General features: G+C 38.0%; 3 protein-coding genes, 1 long non-coding RNA gene and 1 gene segment (V, D, J or C); 4 read left to right on the top strand and 1 right to left on the bottom strand.

Annotated features, from left to right (window-relative positions):
- The window catches only part of LOC100709195 (uncharacterized), a 1,346,887-nt gene that overhangs the window by 577,877 nt on the left and 747,507 nt on the right, over window positions 1–21,503 (top strand). The gene's annotated exons all lie outside the window — the stretch shown is intronic.
- Window positions 1–21,503, bottom strand: part of LOC112846698 (uncharacterized) — a 961,229-nt gene that overhangs the window by 411,123 nt on the left and 528,603 nt on the right. The window lies entirely within an intron of this gene.
- LOC102076453 (Ig heavy chain Mem5) overlaps window positions 1–21,503 on the top strand; it is a 900,359-nt gene that overhangs the window by 378,491 nt on the left and 500,365 nt on the right. The gene's annotated exons all lie outside the window — the stretch shown is intronic.
- Window positions 1–21,503, top strand: part of LOC106096470 (immunoglobulin mu heavy chain) — a 1,110,954-nt gene that overhangs the window by 370,476 nt on the left and 718,975 nt on the right. The window lies entirely within an intron of this gene.
- Window positions 475–19,120, top strand: LOC112846674 (immunoglobulin heavy variable 3-30-3-like). The segment is given in 3 exon segments: window positions 475–599; window positions 1,666–1,820; window positions 18,773–19,120. Coding segments are annotated over 2 exon segments (465 nt in total).

Raw genomic sequence — 21,503 nt, forward strand, 5'->3', positions numbered from 1 at the left:
AGTGGGTTGCTGGGATCAGTGAGGCTAGTGGTTATATCCACTACTCTCAGTCAGTTCAAGGCTGGTTTACTATCTCCAGAGACAACAGCAAACAGCAGGTGTATCTGCAGATGAACAGACTAAAGACTGAAGATTCTGCTGCATATTATTGTGCCCGACGACCACAGTGACTGACTCTGGCTGAACAGCTGCACAGAATCTTCCACTGTTTATTACAAATTAATTAATACATTATATAACTGCAAACTAAGAAATTAAGTTTGACACAGTCATTGCTACATTGTTTAGGGAAAATTAAAAGAGGTTGACTGCGTATAAAAATACCTTTATTATCAGGAGGCACTTATAAAGTCATTGGTCTTAACAGGATGGAACCAAATCATTTATGGTTTAAACAGATATCAAACAAATAGTTTTCAAGGTTTTCAGTCAAGGTCACATCATGACAGTTGTAGAAATTATCTTCCTGTAAGTTTTAATTTCAGGTGGGTGAAGTCTGCGTTCAGCAGAGGAGAAGAAAAGCACCTTTGGTTATTTAAACTCTGCACCACCAGAGGAGGAGCCCTAAGACCACAGATTGTTTCAGGATCAGTTTGCTGGTAAATGTAGATGAGTTTCTTATAGCAAATGAAACACAAAATGTATTTTATACATAATTGAGTCATATTATACACTCAACTTATTTTCTATATATAGAATTCTGCAAAGTGTACAAAGACTAGTCCATTAAAAAAACAACAACAAAAAAACAAAAACAAATGATCAAACAAACACATAATTTAACTGGCCATCTCCAAATCTCAAAATCTTAGTTATGTCCAGTGTTTATGTTTAGAATCCTTCTAAACACACCTTCAGACGTCTGTCTAAAGATGTGGTGATGAGACTGGAGTGTCCAACTATAAATAGACTGAATAATTTTAAGTGGAAGAGTCCACAGATTAAAGCCTAAAGCCAGCATGTCAGGTGACAGGTGAGACCATGAGTATGCTGATCTTTTCTTTTCTTTCTTTTTTTTTTTTTTACAATTCACATGTTTTTGTTTCATGAATTTATAATTTTATTTAACAAATATAAGTAAATTCTATTGCATATTCATCACTAAGGCTTAATGAATACAAAGAAATGTAAGAGACAAAAACATGTAATTTGTGCATCATTTATGTTGCTGTATTTAGCATTTGTATTAGACTTCTGATGCAGTCTGTTAGTTGTTGTGTGTATCTAGCTAATGTTACAGAACAGAAGAAAGTATAACCCAGGTATATCCCAGGGAGAGAAAAGGATGACAGATAATTTCTTTTAGGAAATGTTATGTTTAAAGGCATAGACTGCTTTGATAAACTGTCTAATATATGATCTAGGTGAAGTTAAATAAGTGTGAAGTTATGTTTTTACATATTGTGAAAAATGGTTGAAAAAACAATTAAAAAAAACAACCTAACTCATTAATATATTATTGAGCATATCACACGTTCTCAATAAATTATTTAAATTAAGAATCTGCACTTCTGTTATACCCTTTCATAACAATATAAACTAATTATTTACTAATAACACGATTCTCTTTCTCTGTCAAGTTAGGCAAACATTTTGGGAAATGCCAAAAATGTTAATTTAGATAAACATGATTTATAAGAGCCTTAATTATTCTTCACTCTTTAGATGTTGGACGCAAATGTCTGAGAGGAGGAGTCAATGCAAAAACCCAGAGAGCTTCTTCATATCTGAGCGCAGGGATGATGACAGAGAAAAGCGGACTCATCTCAACATGATGGACTGTAGGATAAGACTGCTGTTTTTAACTCTCTGCTTGGCAGGTAAGGTTTTTTTGTTTTTTTTTGTTTTTGAAGGTCTAAAATATTTTGTTACATGCTTTAAAATTGTGCAAGTCATTCATTTTCTTATTATTTTTATAGGTGTTAATGGTCAGACTCTGACAGAATCTGAACCAGCAGTTAAACAACCTGGAGAGTCTCACAGACTGACCTGTACAACATCTGGAATCTCATTCAGCAGCTATGATATGGTCTGGATCAGACAGGCTCCTGGAAAAGGACTGGAGTGGATTGCTTATATCAATTATAACAGTGCCTACATCTATTATTCTCAGTCAGTTCAAGGCAGGTTTACCATCTCCAGAGACAACAGCAGAGAGCAGCTGTATCTGCAGATGAACAGTCTGAAGACTGAAGATTCTGCTGTTTATTATTGTGCCCGACAGCCACAGTGACAGGAGTTGGTTAAGCAGCTGTACAAAATCCTTCAGGTTTTATTTTATTGCCTCCCCACCTTCAGTAAAACAGAACAACTTTACGCCCAGTGTTAATCAATAAATGACACGAAAACTGACGGACCTTTACTGACAGTCTGCACATATGTTTGTTACATTACCTCGATACTTTCAAAAAAAGTCTGACATTCAAGAGAGTTTCTCCAAGAAATGGCATTACATATTTAAAACTCTTGTTTTGTTCTTGCAGGAGTTTTTAGTGAGATCAAACTGGAGCAGAATCCCTCTGAGGTGAAAAGACCTGGAGAGAGAGTGAAGATGTCATGTATCCTATCTGGTTATACCTTGACAGGTTAAAATATTGGCTGGATATGACAGAGACCAGGGGGGGCTCTGGAGTGGATTGGGTGGATGAAAACAGGAAGAAACTCTGCTACCTATGGCAGTTCTTTTCAAAGTCATGACTGAAGTAATCATGACTGAAGAAGACTCCAGCAGAAAGTACACCTGTTGTTTACTCATGTAACATAAGAACAGCTGCTTAAAAACCTCATCATGTACTAATATCAAGTAACAATGTGATCTTATGACTTCTGCTTTTTCTTTGCAGATGAAAAAGAGTTTTTTATTTATCCATATTTGTTATTTTATTCTAAAGTGATGACAATATATCCATTATTAAAACCAGTTATTTGCTGATAATTATTATTATTTATAAAGTGACATTGTACACATCCATACATTTACCCATGACTTTAGACTGAACAGGCAAGCAAGCTGAAAATGGTTTAATCTAATTTTAACAGGAGAAAGCTGAAATGAGCATAATCCAAAATTTATTGAAATCCTGGTTCAGTCTACAATAAAGTTTTACTAAATGAAGTCAGATTACATCATATTTCAATCTGTTCCCTTCTGCTCATCCCAGAAGAATAGTATGTTTAGTTTGAAGAAGAAACCATAAGCATAAGCTACCTGAACCATCCCTTAGTCAGGCTGTTATCAGCTGCTGGGACTCTATGGCCACCAGCTCTGTGTATGAACTAAAAGAATAAGATCAAGAAGCAAGTGGTGGAAATAATTTTCATCTGAAGGGAGTTTGTGCTCAGAGAGTGAGGAGCTTGGTCATTTGGGAGGAGCTCAAATGACTCTGGATGGATACGTACCTGATTTTACTCGAACATGACAGTTATCCATAGAAATGTATTCAGTTATTAACTTAGTTATGGCATTAGATACATGTTTACTACCAGTACTGAGAATTTTTCAGATGAAAAGGTGATGACTATTTTTTCCCTAACAGATCTATGATCAAGAATCTCCTCCAGCAGAGTCACACATATCAACTTTTACATTCTCTCAGTTCATATCCAGTGAATGACCACATCAGACACTGAATCAAACAGGATCTCAGAAAAGGACTGAAGTTTTAATATGAAGACACTTCCAGGCAGACCCAAGCTCACCAGCCGTCTGCCACAACCTGTTGTGGTAAAGAAAATACATTATACACTATGACTAATAATACGTTTTGTTTATTGTAAAGGCAATATGACTTCATGATGTCCTTCCTGTTATGAACACAAATTGACTGCAGTAATACATGAAGTTTTAAAAGCAACATAGCAGTTTTTAATTTCTCACCAAGTAAGAACCAAGTCAGTTATTTCTCAGTAATGTTTCATATGAGGAGGAGTCTAATTTAAACAATAGCTCTGTTCAGCTCAAAGGATAGCAAAAACTAACACTATGGACTAAAGAGTCTGCTGGTTTTATCTTTCTACTGGACAGGTAAAGATTTTCTCTGACTACAGTTTTGATATACATTGTTAAACCATCACTTTCTGCTTAAATCTTCTTCTTTTTTAAATCCCATGAATTAAGTAAGGTCATAAACAAAAACAGAGTATGAAATAATTAAAAGGCCTGGAGAGTCCCACAGATTGATCTGTACAGCCTCTGGATTCGCCTTCAGCAGCTTCGCTATGGTCTGGGTCAGACAGGCTCCAGGAAAAAGACTACAGTGGATTGCTTTCATAGACACTTTGGGTTATCCTACTTAATACCCCCAGTCAGTTCAGGGTAGATTCACCATCTCCAGAGATGATTCCAGCAAAAAAGTCTAGATACATATGAACAGTTTGAAGATGCAGTTTATTACTGCATCAAATAAGAAAGTGAGAGACTGTAACTGAAATACAAAAAGTGCTTTCTCTATTTACCATCAACAATTAATAATAAAGAAGGTTAAACAATATAACATACAGCTTCATTATTGCTGATAGTTACATGATGCTGTTAAATGTTTTATTTTCTGGATTCACACCTGAGTATTAACTTATTTTAAGACTCAGGTGGAGTGCAGGAGTTATCCAGAGAAGAACTTGGTTATTATAAACTATTTCACCACATATAACTGAAATCTTTTGGTAACAGGTGACCAGTATGATTATGAACATTTTTTATTGTCAGATCATGAACCAACTGTGTAAAGAGCTTTACGACAGAGCCAAAATTTAGGCCTTGCACTAACATCTACACAGAATGTCAGAATGAATGTGTCAATTGAACATTAATTCTGACATTTCACCCTCTCTCTACAAATACATAAACTTGACTTCACATTTCTAGAAGCAGCAATCACAACTACGTGTATAAGGTGTTTTTCAGTGCTGGATATATCACAATTTGTAATAAATGACAATTTTCCAAGATGGTGGCACGAGCAGTCGCAACGGCCCGGCGCTCTCCACAACTTAGCAGCTTTCTTTGTATTATATATATATATATATATATATATATATATATATATATATATATATATAACTTGTACATATCTTTTTTTGTGTGTAGATAAAAACGACTATGTTACTTTGTAGATACTTACATTGTAAGAATCTGAATGTAAATCTACATGCTGTCAACAGAGAGAAGCCAAACTGTGGTTCGTTGTTCTTGTAACAGTGACAAGAAAGTTGTATTCTATTCTATTCTACTCTTTATGATGTGTAGTAATAGTAAATCAAATATTTAACTCAAACATATTCTGTTATTCTCTCGAAGGGGGAATACAAATACAAAAAGGCCATCTGCAAAAATTACCTGTACAAAATTCTCAGTCATAAAACATCCACCACATCTTTTTAGTAAACCCAGAAGCTGTTTAGTGTTAAAGAAGGTTTATTGCTGCCACTGACCATTAGTAAATCTGGAACTAAATGTTCTTTCTTGAGTGATAACCAGCTGTTCTCATTTATGTGATCCGCATGAAACAAATATGTGCTGAAGTAAGATATTGGTCTGTAGTCTACTGTTAGAGAGTGATATTATACCCCTTATGTCAAAAATATTCATGAGCTTTTTGAGTGTTAGTTTCTATGAATTATTCATGAGCTCAGTAAGTAATTAAATTATGATAATTAAATTATGATAATTAAATTATGATATTAATAAAAATTATGATATTCATAAAAATTATGATTTTCATAAAAATATGATATTCATAAAAATTATGATTTTCATAAAATATGCTAGTTCATTGCTTTTCTTCCCCCAAAAAATAAGAACTAATTGCTTATTTTAGAAAAGTTTTTATATCAAATAGCATTCTTTTATTTTTTTAATCCATTAAAAACTTTTTCCTTTTTCCCCTAAAGAAACGCCATCTGGTGGTGGGTCAGCGCATGACAGCGCATGAGTGCACAGGGCGCGCACGAGCGCGCCTGTGTGTCTAGGCGCGCTCGTGCGCGCGCCTGACTCGGGACCGTGCTTCTGTGGGGGGCTCCGTGTTTATGGGTGAAAATGTGTTAAACCAGTATAAATGTGCTTAGTTAAACTTGTGCTTTTGTAACGTTCAGTATGGCCAGACATACAGGGTGCATGCCTTGTGGGAAAAGTTTATTTCAATTTATATGCATTTGTTTAATCCGAACAAAGAAATTTAAAATCAAAGTCCGAGTCGCAAAAAACTCTCGCGATCATAAACGCACCGCGGCTCCCAGCGGCTTACAGCAAAAAAACAAACAACAAAAAAAAACCTCCTGAAAAACAAAAGCCTTAGTCTTTTTTTCTCAAAAAACAGCCCTATCACTAGCTCCGTGTCTAAGTTCTTACTCGCGATCCTTAGGCACATAACCGGCCAATCCTCCTGAAAAAAAAAAAAAAAAACCTCCGCGGTTTCTCTCCAAAAATACGCAAAACAAAAACCCCTAGAAATAACCTGTAGGCACCCTCCTATCCCCAACCTTATACTCGATAACAGGGCAAATCCTGAAACCAAATCCTTAGTCTTTTTTTCTCAAATCCCGCTCAGAGTCTAAGTTCTCCCTTCGCTCCGAGCCGCACCGGCCCGCAACCAGAGCATTCTCTTTTTCCTTCTTGTTCGTTCCCCGGCTCATCCCCGAATGCTGCTTACCTCGTTTGAAATTTGCGCCGGAGATCCACTCCGCCTCCCAGGTGCCCCGCTGCCCTGCCGCCACTCAGACCGAATTCACAATAATACCCCTTCGCCAGACCACTAAAACAATTAGCGGTACTCAGACCAATTCACAATAATACCCCCTTCGCCAGACCGCTAAAACAATTAGCGGTACTCAGACCAATTCACAATAATACCCCCTTCGCCAGACCGCTAAAACAATTAGCGGCACTTTTACCTGTGTGCATATCAATCGTCCTAGGTAAACCTTACTGCCCCATGACAATCACATAACAAAGGGGCGGCTCCATTCGCACCCCGCTCACCCAATCGCGCTCAGCTTGGATTTTCACGATCCCCCCGCTCAGGTTAAGACTTTCTTCGGTCTCTCACAAGCCATCTGACTTCGGAAGCATGGACAGCTGGCTCTCACTCAGGTTAAATAATTTAACATTTAGGCCTAAATGTAACTCTTCTTTTCTACCGGAAAAAAAACCCTATGCAAGAGAGATTCCGATTTTGGGGCTATGCCTTCAGCCTAAGAGAGAGCAAAATCTTTTTCTACCAGCTAAAAGGAGGTGAAAGTTTTGGTCCCCTCACACCGCGGATCGCCTTTACTTTGTCTAATTGGGGTGTTTTGAGCCTCATCGCTACGCCCGAAGTGCAGAAGAGCCTGCGGGAAATGAGCTCGCAACAACCGAGAACCAGGGATCAACAACAACTCGCGTCGCTTTCCCTATGTGCATATCACTCGGTAAGTGTTCATCTTCCTCTCTAACTACATTTTTGCATTTTCCTTTTTACCATTCTCTCAATCCTTTCATTTAAAAAATATCACATTGGTTTGTAACACGTACAATACACCATCCGTCCATCCATTCGCTTCCGCTTATCCTTTTTTCAGGCTCGCGCGGTGCGCTGGAGCCTATCCCACGTACAATACACTTTAAAAATATATATAAGATCCAGTTTAACTCCCGTCAAAGCTTATACATTACATCTCTACATCACCTATCATTTTCTCATCAGGTATCTCATATCATCTTGTTATTGTTATGTTATGCTCCTTTGATATTTTGCTAGTTTGCGTGTTTTAAAATTCTTTTTGTTTTTCTTTATATTTTTTAGACTCTCATTTAAGCCAGATGTGTTAACCTGATCCCTGCGAAACACCAGCTCTCCGTGGATTTTGACCGCGAGTGACCGGATGTTGTTTCCGGCCTGAGGTTGCCTGAAATGCCGTGAGGCTCGTTTGAAAGATTGCGCCCGAGACCAACTCCGCCTCCAAGGCGTGCCTACCTTTAGCTGCCACCAGTGAGATATCAGAGCCGGGCTCCACATATCCAATCAGGAGCACGAGCAAGACAGCTTTTGCAGACTCTCCAGAAATATACAAGTCCTTACCAACTGCTCTGCAACCCAGTGTTTCTGGTCCCCTCACCAACATCGCTTTTTGAGATATTTTTTTTACGAACCACCAAAAAAGCAATTTTACCCCCCAGTACAGAAGACTGGATCTGAGGGCAGCAGCGGGGACAAATGATTGTAATGAAGCGACAGACATTTCATGGCTGGTCTTAGATAATTGTGAGTCATTGTGTCTTATGGTGAAAAGTACATAGTTTTGCAAGAGGCATACAAGCACTGTGGAAAAAGTAATCATAAAACTGTTTTTGTGAACACTCTGCTCCCTACGTTATGCTTTTAAAATTTGATACATGTAATGTGATCATCAAAGAACATGTTCTTTTTAAAAACACTCATTCTTATGCTTTTAAACTATGTCAGATTATCATAAAACACTTATTTGTATGTTATAATGTTTTTCTTACACCATGTGTAATTTTCATTCACACCTTGTTCATTGTATCAATGTGTAATTATGTATCTTTGATAAATAAATAAAATATTTAATCCTGTATTTGTGTACTTTCTGGTGATTCAATAAAAATTAGTCACATATCGCTCTGATAAACACAGATGGCTGAAAGAAATGTTTGATGGAGCAAAGGAAACAAGTGTCTTGCTGCTAAACTTTTAAGTCACCATGGTTTAAATGAGAAAATGCCACTAGGAAACTAGCAGCCCTAAGTCTTTATGTAAAACATGAAAAACTCCATATCAGTGATATCTACAAAGGTGTACTCATTTCTTTGTTATGGTACTTTACTGTTCCAATGAAACAAAAAGAAAATCTCATTTTAAAGTACATTTTTCAGCCATCCTGGCCTATTTTCAGGGGCAAGAATGTTGATGTTAGACTGTGTTTTAAATCAGGTTGTGATCTTAAACTATCACAGCACTGATTTTACAGTAATGTGCAACAGTTGTAATGTCAATTAGAATTCCAAACTGGCTTTTCTCCAGTCAGTGTTATTGTGAAATTTAACTTGTTCTTTTGTGTAATTGCACATGGCCCATCAAAGGACCCCTTAGTAAGCTGTACAGCATAAGTTTTCAATTCACTTTTGTCAGAAAACTTCACAGTATGAGAAGTTACAGCACAGTTTCTCCAAATGTGTGCTTCTTTTTCAGTCAGCGTGCTTTTAGAGCATCTACATTAGCTCATGTAGTAAAAGTACAATCAGTAAGTGTACTTTAACATTTGAGATTCCGAGTGACTCTTGCTTAGATCATGTGAACAATTTCATCAACCTTTTTTTTTTGTATAATGCATCAAACCTGTTCAAATCAGTTTATTTTCAATTCATATTAACTAATCTAGAGACAAGGAACTCCTTTTTAGCTTCTGTGATGCATTTACCTCTCGCACGTTAAACTAAATGTTAGTGTTCTCAGAGTTAACATGTCTTATGTTACCATCATGTATTTCTAAAACCCAGCCTCAGTCTATGCCCTATAGACTCTCACATGGAAACACCATTGATCTAGATATTCACAAATTTCATCAGGAGATTCTTAAGGTATTAAGTTTTTTTGTTTGTTTTAATGTTTTACACAAAAAACTTCACATTTTATATTTTTAAATGAAAGTGTCATGGAAAGACATTTTTTCTTTAATGATGTTGCTGCCACATTCTCAAATACTAATTATTCTGGGATTTTATGGTCAAACTATGTGATTTTCCAAGTGTGTGTGTGTGTGTGTGTGTGTGTGTGTGTAGTAAAATGACCTTATGATGCTGTCACCGTGAATCATTCAGGATTAACAACACAAATTGTATCGATAGCAGAAACAGTCTTAAAACTTAATTAGTCTTATAATTCTCACATGTTACCACTAGTTTTACAAGCACAGTCTTCTTCAGTTCTGTTTATGTAGCTTTTATGAAACTGATTTTCCATAGTACAAGTAGCATTTAATCTTTCTTTGCTCTCCAGTATAAATGCAAGAATTTTCAGGCTTTTATTGAAACTGTCACAAATGTAACACTCAATGCCAAAAACAGGGTTGATCAATGTTTCTATGAACACTGCTTCGTATATAAACAGCTCTGAAACCCCCTTTATTTTTCTAAAGTAATGCAGAACAGGATCTCTGTGACTCTCTGTGTCTCTAAAAATCCCAACAAAACTGGCAATCACCTTGTAGAGGAATTTCTTTCATTTATGTATTGATCACTTTGTTTATTGGTAATGCTTTTAGGTCACTGTTTTAGCATGTCTGCCTCATACTCCATTCAAACAGTTAGACACACGGTGGGGGTCTGGTAAGGAAGTTGTGGGGAAAGCAGACAACTCCACAGGAAGAGTCTTTTTGTCTTTTCTCCACTGTAAGAGATAGCAAGGGAGTGTGAAACTTTCTTTGGGGGAAAGACCAAAGGTGTGAAAACAGCTGTGTACTGCCTTTTGTTCCTGTAGGAGGTATTTAACTGAGAGCCATGCTCACCGTCTGCCCCAGCTATGGCAGTCCCTCACCAAGCTTGATTTCTGTTCTTTGTCTTGATTAAAGAATGTTAGCTACCGCTCTTCGCTTGTCTGCAGGCTCTATTAAATGGAAAACTTCCACAACAACCTCTAAACAATGGTTTATGGCTTTTTGTCACCTGCAACACCATGTAACACTTGGATGTTAGATTCTTTTACCAGTCAGTGTTGTTAGCCCCAACCCCCAGGCTCCACGTTTCTGAGCTCTAACCCTGGCTGCCAAATGTGCCTCTGAGCCCTTTGTGCCTCAGGGGGACATTTGCTCCATACATTTGCTCCATACATTATGATGGAGCAGTCACAATACACGCCAATACACACTCACGAGACATAGTTTGATTTTTTTAACACAAAGTTTGTATGAAGTTCACCTTATCAGCTGAAAATATTAAAGCCAGAACTTACAACATCAAAAACCTTCTACTTCATGTACAGGGTTTCCAAGAAAGTTTTATTTGATGTAATGAGTTTCCAAAATTATTTTATTCGATGTCATGAAACCAATAGATTTGAATGGGGTAAAACAAATAACGAGATTGATTCTTGCAATGCTTTTCCAAGAAAGTTTTGTTTGATGTAACGGGTTTCCAAAATTATTTTATTTGATGTAATGAAACCAATACATTTGATTCAAGTAAAACAAATAATTACATGGATTCTTGCAATCCTTTTCCAAGAAAGTTTTGACTGGCAACAATGCTCACCTGCTAAATCCAACAGAACACCACTGGGACCTTATGTTTCACTCCATCTGACTGTGCAGGAGCTCAGTGTTGGGTACACTGAAAAAAAGGGATTGGCCAACTCTTTGATTTACGTAAGCATCTTGCGTGTATTTAACATAAGTGCATCATGCTTTAAAGTTAAGTGTAACTATATAGTGTAGAAACTACATGATATGCAGAGAGGCTAGATTAAATTGTTCATTTCATATTCGAGTGAAGTAAGTCAATAACTTTCAGTCTCGTGCGCTTTGGATCGTGGTTTCAGGAAGGCATCCATCTCAGTCAAATCGAGCAGCCGCTTCTACTTTTTTTTTTGGTATACCGAAAAAAGTAAATTGGGTGGTTGTTACATTAAAAAAGTCTAACTTGTAATTTAAACACAATAATTTCATGTTTCTATGAACATAATTAAATCATGAAGGATCTGTACGAAATTCAACAACTTAATTTGTCCTTGATGAGATGACATGATACATTCTAGTAAGAGTGGTTAGTTGCTGAACTCATGAAATTCACAAGATGTCAAACTGCAGGAAAACACTGGAGTTATAAGAGGCAGACAACTACACACACACACCACGTGTATGCTATTGCTATTTATTGTGGTTTAACCTGTCAAGGACAAAAACGTACAAAAAACTTCTGCATCAAGCCTTGAAATCATAGCTTTCCTACTTCTGTTAAGTCTGGATTGTTGGCATGGTGGTTAGTGTTGTTGCTTCACAGTAAGAAGGTCCTGGGTTCAAATCCACAGTTTGGCTAGTTTCCACTGGTTTCTCTCTGGGTATTCTGGTTTCTTCCCACAGTTAAAAGCCATGCAGTTGTTGGAGTTAGGTTAATTGGTGATTCTAAATTACCTGTCAATGTAAGTGCAAATGGTTGTTTGTGATTGACTGGTGGGCTGTCCAGGGTGTACCCTGCCTTGAAACCTATCACTTCAGTGTTATTTCCCAGCCCCCCTGCAACCAGGATAAAGATAGGAGGATGGTATCCATTGAATTCTTATGGTAACCAGGATCTAGACTTTGTTGAATATTATGTAATATGAAGACAACATGTAGTATTTAAGTGACCAAGTAGTATTGGGGTAAAAGTTATTGAATAGTGTTGAAATAAAATGACAAAATTGTGAAGGATTAAAATATTCCAAGAGCTCAACTTACTTCATCTAAACATGTTTCAATCGCGTTTTATGAACACAAAATGCACAGGTTTACTGAATATGAACAAGTTGTGTTGATTGAACTCAATTGTTTAAGTTTCTGCCAAAGCAAAACATTTGTGTGCAACCAATGTCCACTACTGAATCAAGTAAATCCAACATGGCCTTTTTTCAGTGTATGGTAAATGGTCTGTTTCATTTTCAGTGCTTTTAGACTCTTCCTGGTTGTTGATGTTTGTTTCTAAAGATGTTGTTGATGAGACTTTGAAGAAAGCAGCTTCACCTCTGATCACACACACACTCAACTCCACTCACTCACCTGGAGGATCAACACTCAGGCTAAGGATGCTGATGGGGTTATTGCTCTGGGGATTTAGCAGGTGAGCTAAATCATGTGTAACATGTGAATTTCCTGAGTGTGGCATTAAGAAAGTCTGTGTCTATGCCAAACCTGAAGTTTAAACTCCTTTTTTAAATTTACCAACATTTCTGATTTGCAGCTAAGACTGTGACATGTTTTCACCATTTGCAAGCCAGAATAGTGATCACTCTTAAAGCCTGGTTGCTGCACAATACTAGGACTACTAGTACTAGTTCTAGTACTACTGCTACTGCACAAAGCATATTGTTCAGGAATTTCACAAATTTGCTTGAGTTTAATGTGTTGGCTTACAGGTAAACTTGTTTTGGAGGTGGATAGGATGAAAACTTCCAGCATCACATAATGTTTTCCGATCAGTAGGCTTGGAGTAAGAAAAGAACTGGACGTATATTTGTCTTTTTTGGGCTACTTTTATGTTAAGAAAGTTAACTTGTTTAGAACTGTGATCAAGGATAACACATAAACCCTTGAAAATGTGATAACATCCAAGTGTTACATGGTGTTGCAGGTGACAAAAAGCCATAAACCATTGTTTAGAGGTTGTTGTGGAAGTTTTCCATTTAATAGAGCCTGCAGACAAGCGAAGAGCGGTAGCTAACATTCTTTAATCAAGACAAAGAACAGAAATCAAGCTTGGTGAGGGACTGCCATAGCTGGGGCAGACGGTGAGCATGGCTCTCAGTTAAATACCTCCTACAGGAACAAAAGGCAGTACACAGCTGTTTTCACACCTTTGGTCTTTCCCCCAAAGAAAGTTTCACACTCCCTTGCTATCTCTTACAGTGGAGAAAAGACAAAAAGACTCTTCCTGTGGAGTTGTCTGCTTTCCCCACAACTTCCTTACCAGACCCCCACCGTGTGTCTAACTGTTTGAATGGAGTATGAGGCAGACATGCTAAAACAGTGACCTAAAAGCATTACCAATAAACAAAGTGATCAATACATAAATGAAAGAAATTCCTCTACAAGGTGATTGCCAGTTTTGTTGGGATTTTTAGAGACACAGAGAGTCACAGAGATCCTGTTCTGCATTACTTTAGAAAAATAAAGGGGGTTTCAGAGCTGTTTATATACGAAGCAGTGTTCATAGAAACATTGATCAACCCTGTTTTTGGCATTGAGTGTTACATTTGTGACAGTTTCAATAAAAGCCTGAAAATTCTTGCATTTATACTGGAGAGCAAAGAAAGATTAAATGCTACTTGTACTATGGAAAATCAGTTTCATAAAAGCTACATAAACAGAACTGAAGAAGACTGTGCTTGTAAAACTAGTGGTAACGTGTGAGAATTATAAGACTAATTAAGTTTTAAGACTGTTTCTGCTATCGATACAATTTGCGTTGTTAATCCTGAATGATTCACGGTGACAGCATCATAAGGTCATTTTACTACACACACACACACACACACACACACACACACTTGGAAAATCACATAGTTTGACCATAAAATCCCAGAATAATTAGTATTTGAGAATGTGGCAGCAACATCATTAAAGAAAAAATGTCTTTCCATGACACTTTCATTTAAAAATATAAAAATGTGAAGTTTTTTGTGTAAAACATTAAAACAAACAAAAAACTTAATACCTTAAGAATCTCCTGATGAAATTTGTGAATATCTAGATCAATGGTGTTTCCATGTGAGAGTCTATAGGGCATAGACTGAGGCTGGGTTTTAGAAATACATGATGGTAACATAAGACATGTTAACTCTGAGAACACTAACATTTAGTTTAACGTGCGAGAGGTAAATGCATCACAGAAGCTAAAAAGGAGTTCCTTGTCTCTAGATTAGTTAATATGAATTGAAAATAAACTGATTTGAACAGGTTTGATGCATTATACAAAAAAAAAGGTTGATGAAATTGTTCACATGATCTAAGCAAGAGTCACTCGGAATCTCAAATGTTAAAGTACACTTACTGATTGTACTTTTACTACATGAGCTAATGTAGATGCTCTAAAAGCACGCTGACTGAAAAAGAAGCACACATTTGGAGAAACTGTGCTGTAACTTCTCATACTGTGAAGTTTTCTGACAAAAGTGAATTGAAAACTTATGCTGTACAGCTTACTAAGGGGTCCTTTGATGGGCCATGTGCAATTACACAAAAGAACAAGTTAAATTTCACAATAACACTGACTGGAGAAAAGCCAGTTTGGAATTCTAATTGACATTACAACTGTTGCACATTACTGTAAAATCAGTGCTGTGATAGTTTAAGATCACAACCTGATTTAAAACACAGTCTAACATCAACATTCTTGCCCCTGAAAATAGGCCAGGATGGCTGAAAAATGTACTTTAAAATGAGATTTTCTTTTTGTTTCATTGGAACAGTAAAGTACCATAACAAAGAAATGAGTACACCTTTGTAGATATCACTGATATGGAGTTTTTCATGTTTTACATAAAGACTTAGGGCTGCTAGTTTCCTAGTGGCATTTTCTCATTTAAACCATGGTGACTTAAAAGTTTAGCAGCAAGACACTTGTTTCCTTTGCTCCATCAAACATTTCTTTCAGCCATCTGTGTTTATCAGAGCGATATGTGACTAATTTTTTATTGAATCACCAGAAAGTACACAAATACAGGATTAAATATTTTATTTATTTATCAAAGATACATAATTACACATTGATACAATGAACAAGGTGTGAATGAAAATTACACATGGTGTAAGAAAAACATTATAACATACAAATAAGTGTTTTATGATAATCTGACATAGTTTAAAAGCATAAGAATGAGTGTTTTTAAAAAGAACATGTTCTTTGATGATCACATTACATGTATCAAATTTTAAAAGCATAACGTAGGGAGCAGAGTGTTCACAAAAACAGTTTTATGATTACTTTTTCCACAGTGCTTGTATGCCTCTTGCAAAACTATGTACTTTTCACCATAAGACACAATGACTCACAATTATCTAAGACCAGCCATGAAATGTCTGTCGCTTCATTACAATCATTTGTCCCCGCTGCTGCCCTCAGATCCAGTCTTCTGTACTGGGGGGTAAAATTGCTTTTTTGGTGGTTCGTAAAAAAAATATCTCAAAAAGCGATGTTGGTGAGGGGACCAGAAACACTGGGTTGCAGAGCAGTTGGTAAGGACTTGTATATTTCTGGAGAGTCTGCAAAAGCTGTCTTGCTCGTGCTCCTGATTGGATATGTGGAGCCCGGCTCTGATATCTCACTGGTGGCAGCTAAAGGTAGGCACGCCTTGGAGGCGGAGTTGGTCTCGGGCGCAATCTTTCAAACGAGCCTCACGGCATTTCAGGCAACCTCAGGCCGGAAACAACATCCGGTCACTCGCGGTCAAAATCCACGGAGAGCTGGTGTTTCGCAGGGATCAGGTTAACACATCTGGCTTAAATGAGAGTCTAAAAAATATAAAGAAAAACAAAAAGAATTTTAAAACACGCAAACTAGCAAAATATCAAAGGAGCATAACATAACAATAACAAGATGATATGAGATACCTGATGAGAAAATGATAGGTGATGTAGAGATGTAATGTATAAGCTTTGACGGGAGTTAAACTGGATCTTATATATATTTTTAAAGTGTATTGTACGTGGGATAGGCTCCAGCGCACCGCGCGAGCCTGAAAAAAGGATAAGCGGAAGCGAATGGATGGACGGATGGTGTATTGTACGTGTTACAAACCAATGTGATATTTTTTAAATGAAAGGATTGAGAGAATGGTAAAAAGGAAAATGCAAAAATGTAGTTAGAGAGGAAGATGAACACTTACCGAGTGATATGCACATAGGGAAAGCGACGCGAGTTGTTGTTGATCCCTGGTTCTCGGTTGTTGCGAGCTCATTTCCCGCAGGCTCTTCTGCACTTCGGGCGTAGCGATGAGGCTCAAAACACCCCAATTAGACAAAGTAAAGGCGATCCGCGGTGTGAGGGGACCAAAACTTTCACCTCCTTTTAGCTGGTAGAAAAAGATTTTGCTCTCTCTTAGGCTGAAGGCATAGCCCCAAAATCGGAATCTCTCTTGCATAGGGTTTTTTTTCCGGTAGAAAAGAAGAGTTACATTTAGGCCTAAATGTTAAATTATTTAACCTGAGTGAGAGCCAGCTGTCCATGCTTCCGAAGTCAGATGGCTTGTGAGAGACCGAAGAAAGTCTTAACCTGAGCGGGGGGATCGTGAAAATCCAAGCTGAGCGCGATTGGGTGAGCGGGGTGCGAATGGAGCCGCCCCTTTGTTATGTGATTGTCATGGGGCAGTAAGGTTTACCTAGGACGATTGATATGCACACAGGTAAAAGTGCCGCTAATTGTTTTAGCGGTCTGGCGAAGGGGGTATTATTGTGAATTGGTCTGAGTACCGCTAATTGTTTTAGCGGTCTGGCGAAGGGGGTATTATTGTGAATTGGTCTGAGTACCGCTAATTGTTTTAGTGGTCTGGCGAAGGGGTATTATTGTGAATTCGGTCTGAGTGGCGGCAGGGCAGCGGGGCACCTGGGAGGCGGAGTGGATCTCCGGCGCAAATTTCAAACGAGGTAAGCAGCATTCGGGGATGAGCCGGGGAACGAACAAGAAGGAAAAAGAGAATGCTCTGGTTGCGGGCCGGTGCGGCTCGGAGCGAAGGGAGAACTTAGACTCTGAGCGGGATTTGAGAAAAAAAGACTAAGGATTTGGTTTCAGGATTTGCCCTGTTATCGAGTATAAGGTTGGGGATAGGAGGGTGCCTACAGGTTATTTCTAGGGGTTTTTTGTTTTGCGTATTTTTGGAGAGAAACCGCGGAGGTTTTTTTTTTTTTTTTTCAGGAGGATTGGCCGGTTATGTGCCTAAGGATCGCGAGTAAGAACTTAGACACGGAGCTAGTGATAGGGCTGTTTTTTGAGAAAAAAAGACTAAGGCTTTTGTTTTTCAGGAGGTTTTTTTTTGTTGTTTGTTTTTTTGCTGTAAGCCGCTGGGAGCCGCGGTGCGTTTATGATCGCGAGAGTTTTTTGCGACTCGGACTTTGATTTTAAATTTCTTTGTTCGGATTAAACAAATGCATATAAATTGAAATAAACTTTTCCCACAAGGCATGCACCCTGTATGTCTGGCCATACTGAACGTTACAAAAGCACAAGTTTAACTAAGCACATTTATACTGGTTTAACACATTTTCACCCATAAACACGGAGCCCCCCACAGAAGCACGGTCCCGAGTCAGGCGCGCGCACGAGCGCGCCTAGACACACAGGCGCGCTCGTGCGCGCCCTGTGCACTCATGCGCTGTCATGCGCTGACCCACCACCAGATGGCGTTTCTTTAGGGGAAAAAGGAAAAAGTTTTTAATGGATTAAAAAAATAAAAGAATGCTATTTGATATAAAAACTTTTCTAAAATAAGCAATTAGTTCTTATTTTTTGGGGGAAGAAAAGCAATGAACTAGCATATTTTATGAAAATCATAATTTTTATGAATATCATATTTTTATGAAAATCATAATTTTTATGAATATCATAATTTTTATTAATATCATAATTTAATTATCATAATTTAATTATCATAATTTAATTACTTACTGAGCTCATGAATAATTCATAGAAACTAACACTCAAAAAGCTCATGAATATTTTTGACATAAGGGGTATAATATCACTCTCTCTACTGTTGTAGTTTCAACATGGTGATGTTGTTAAAGTGAATAGTGTAACATGGTTGCGATACTCAGCACACCACTAATTTTAATTTCATCAGGGAGAAGCTGCCCTTCATGAGGAGGTGGAGTCAATGCAAAGCACTGATAGCTTCTACCTCTTTATGTCTGACTGTAGCGATGAGGACAGAGAACAGTGGACACAGGCTGACATGATGGACTGTAGGACAGGACTGCTGCTTATAACTCTCTGCTTGGCAGGTGAAAAGCTTTGTTGATGATAATCTAAAAATATATATTGGTCCATGCTATTTAAGTTGTGCATTTGTCATTGATTTTCTCTTTACTGGGGCAGGTGTTAAAGGTCAGACTCTGACAGAATCTGAACCAGCAGTTAAACAACCTGGTGAGTCTCACAGATTGACCTGTACAACATCTGGATTCACACTCAGCAGCTACTGGATTCACTGGATCAGACAGGCTCCTGGAAAAGGCCTGGAGTGGATTGCTGCTGATACTGGTAGCACCAAGTACTATTCACAGTCAGTCCGAGGCAGGTTTACCATCTCCAGAGACAACAGCAGAGAGCAGCTGTATCTGCAGATGGACAGCCTGAAGACTGAAGATTCTGCTGTTTATTATTGTGCTCGACACACACACAGTGACAGAAGTTGCTAAGCAGCTGTACAAAATCCTGATGATTTCATTAGATTCACTCAAATAAAATATTCAGTTCAATTTATAGAATCCCCCCCCCCAATAAAATAAAACATATATTTTATAAATTTTAGTATACCTTACAAATACTTTAAGGTCCAACTCTGTATAATAGTTATCCACAGTACATGAGAAATGTATCATCAAAAATACACTGCTGATTCCTCCTGCACTACATACAGAGCAATGAGAAATGTAGATCAGCATCACATCAATCCTGCAGCATTCACTAACCATCCCTCTGTAAATAATCTGGTCAGTTGAGAATAAGATTCTCATGGTGTTTATAAGCAATTATGGCAAAAATATTCATGATATCGTATCACATCGTAAAATACTTGGAAGCTGTGAAACTGAGTTTTTGAATACCAAATTTCTCCTGTAGAGGGAGATCTATGCAAACTTTTGCTCCATTATTACAATTGTCATTTTGTTCATCACAGAACTTCTTGCAGTTCTTTACTTTTTTAACCAGAAAAACAATCTCTGACTATAAACAGCTTTAAATTATGGTAAATAATTTTTTCTTTAAAACACTGAAGACAAACTGGATTAGTGATGATCACTACTTCTACTCCTTTTGTTCCTTTTGAGTTTGTCTCCCTCTGAGGTGAAAAGACCTGGAGAGAGAGTCAAGATCTCATGTATGCTGTCTGGTTACAGCCTGACAAGCCATTATTTGCACTGGATACAACAGAAACCTGGAAGAGTTCTGGAGTGGATTGGTAGAATGGACACAGGGTCAAACTCTGCCATCTATGGCAGTTCTTACTGTAAGTTTTACTGTAAGCCATGGGAAAATATCTGTTAGTTATATTAATAATTTCAAAAGTAAATAATGGTAATTTGACACTGTAAAATGCACACTTGATTATAGACTGAAAAGATGAGCAAGCTGAAAATCATTCACTGTAACTCTGAGTAACTGAGTAACATTAAAATGATGTTTAGTTGTTTCAATGGGCACAAGTCATGGTTTCCTTCTTTGTCAGATGTTTCACAGAAGCAGGAAACATAATTCTCAGATACTGACTTTACAGTCTCTCAAATCACATCCAGTGAATGACTAAATCAGACAGACAGACTGGATCAGACAGGGTCTTGGCAAAGCACTGAATTGAAGTTATTAGCAGATACTGTAGTTTGTCAAGTGAGGTAAGGACTGAAGACACACAGTAACTGTTGAGTTGTTTGAGCTGCTGTGGGTAAAACTAGTTGCTCTGAGTAAATATGTTACAATAGATTTATACTAAACACCCTGGGATACCCTACAGCAGTGTTTCCCTACCTTTTGGAGCCACGGCACACATTTCACTTTAGAAAAATCACACGGCACACCACCAAACAAAAATGTCACAAAAAGCATATTGATAATTTCCCGCACACCAGGCATGGCGGAATTGGTTCAGATTTGTCCCAATTATATACCTTTTTTGACTTTCTTCTGACCACTACTCATGCTGGGCCTTCATCTGGTCAGATTAACTACTTTTCAAATATTTATCTATCACTATTACACGCTGCGTTGTCTCACTTGCAGCATGACCATGGGCGTTTATCAATATGCGTACTTGTGCGTACTTGCGTTCTCGTGTACTCGTGATACGTCATCAGTCGGAGACCAAGTACTGTTCCAATTCGAAGTACGCATCACGCCGAGAACGCGAAAAAGTCCCGGATGTGTTCTCGATCCGCCCATTTTATCGAGCATGCATCAGTGTAGACTTGGGACAGCTATATATCCCAGAATGCATTTCGTCCAAAACTCAACAGCGGACTCCCGGCACATCGCCCCCCCCCCGCTCGCGGACTTCTCACTACTCAGGTTAAAGAAACCCCAGCAGCTGTCTATAGTATTGAGTGTCCACTAGAATAGAAATAAAAGCGTTCTAACATCTCACCTGCTTGTTTTTATTAAGGTATGTACACGTATGTACATGTACACTATTTTTATTAATAGAGGTTTCACTACTGAGGTTAAAAATGATATATAAGTCACTTAGATCACTTCTAAATGTTAATGTTTGGTTTATTTCAGTGTTTTATTTGTTCCTGAGTAAACCGGTTTGGCTGTGATTAAAGTTAAGCTTCATAACATGTTACTCACAGTTAAATTAGGAGGGGACGGCAGTAAAAACTCCGGACCTGTGACATCATCACGTACGCTGGTGTTCCGACTGTACAAATCACGAGTCCGTGCTCGCGTACTTGAAAATTGAGAAACGGCCCACGAGTCCGTGCTCGCGTTCTCGGCGGGTACGTACTCACCGAGCACGCGAGTACGTACTGGCGTACTTGGGCATTGATAAACGGCCCATGTAATTTCTTCTTCGTCTTCTTCTGTTTTACTGGCAGTTGGAAACCCATTT

This window comes from Oreochromis niloticus, linkage group LG4, assembly GCF_001858045.2.
Source record: "Oreochromis niloticus isolate F11D_XX linkage group LG4, O_niloticus_UMD_NMBU, whole genome shotgun sequence".
Classification (NCBI taxonomy): Eukaryota; Metazoa; Chordata; class Actinopteri; order Cichliformes; family Cichlidae; genus Oreochromis; species Oreochromis niloticus.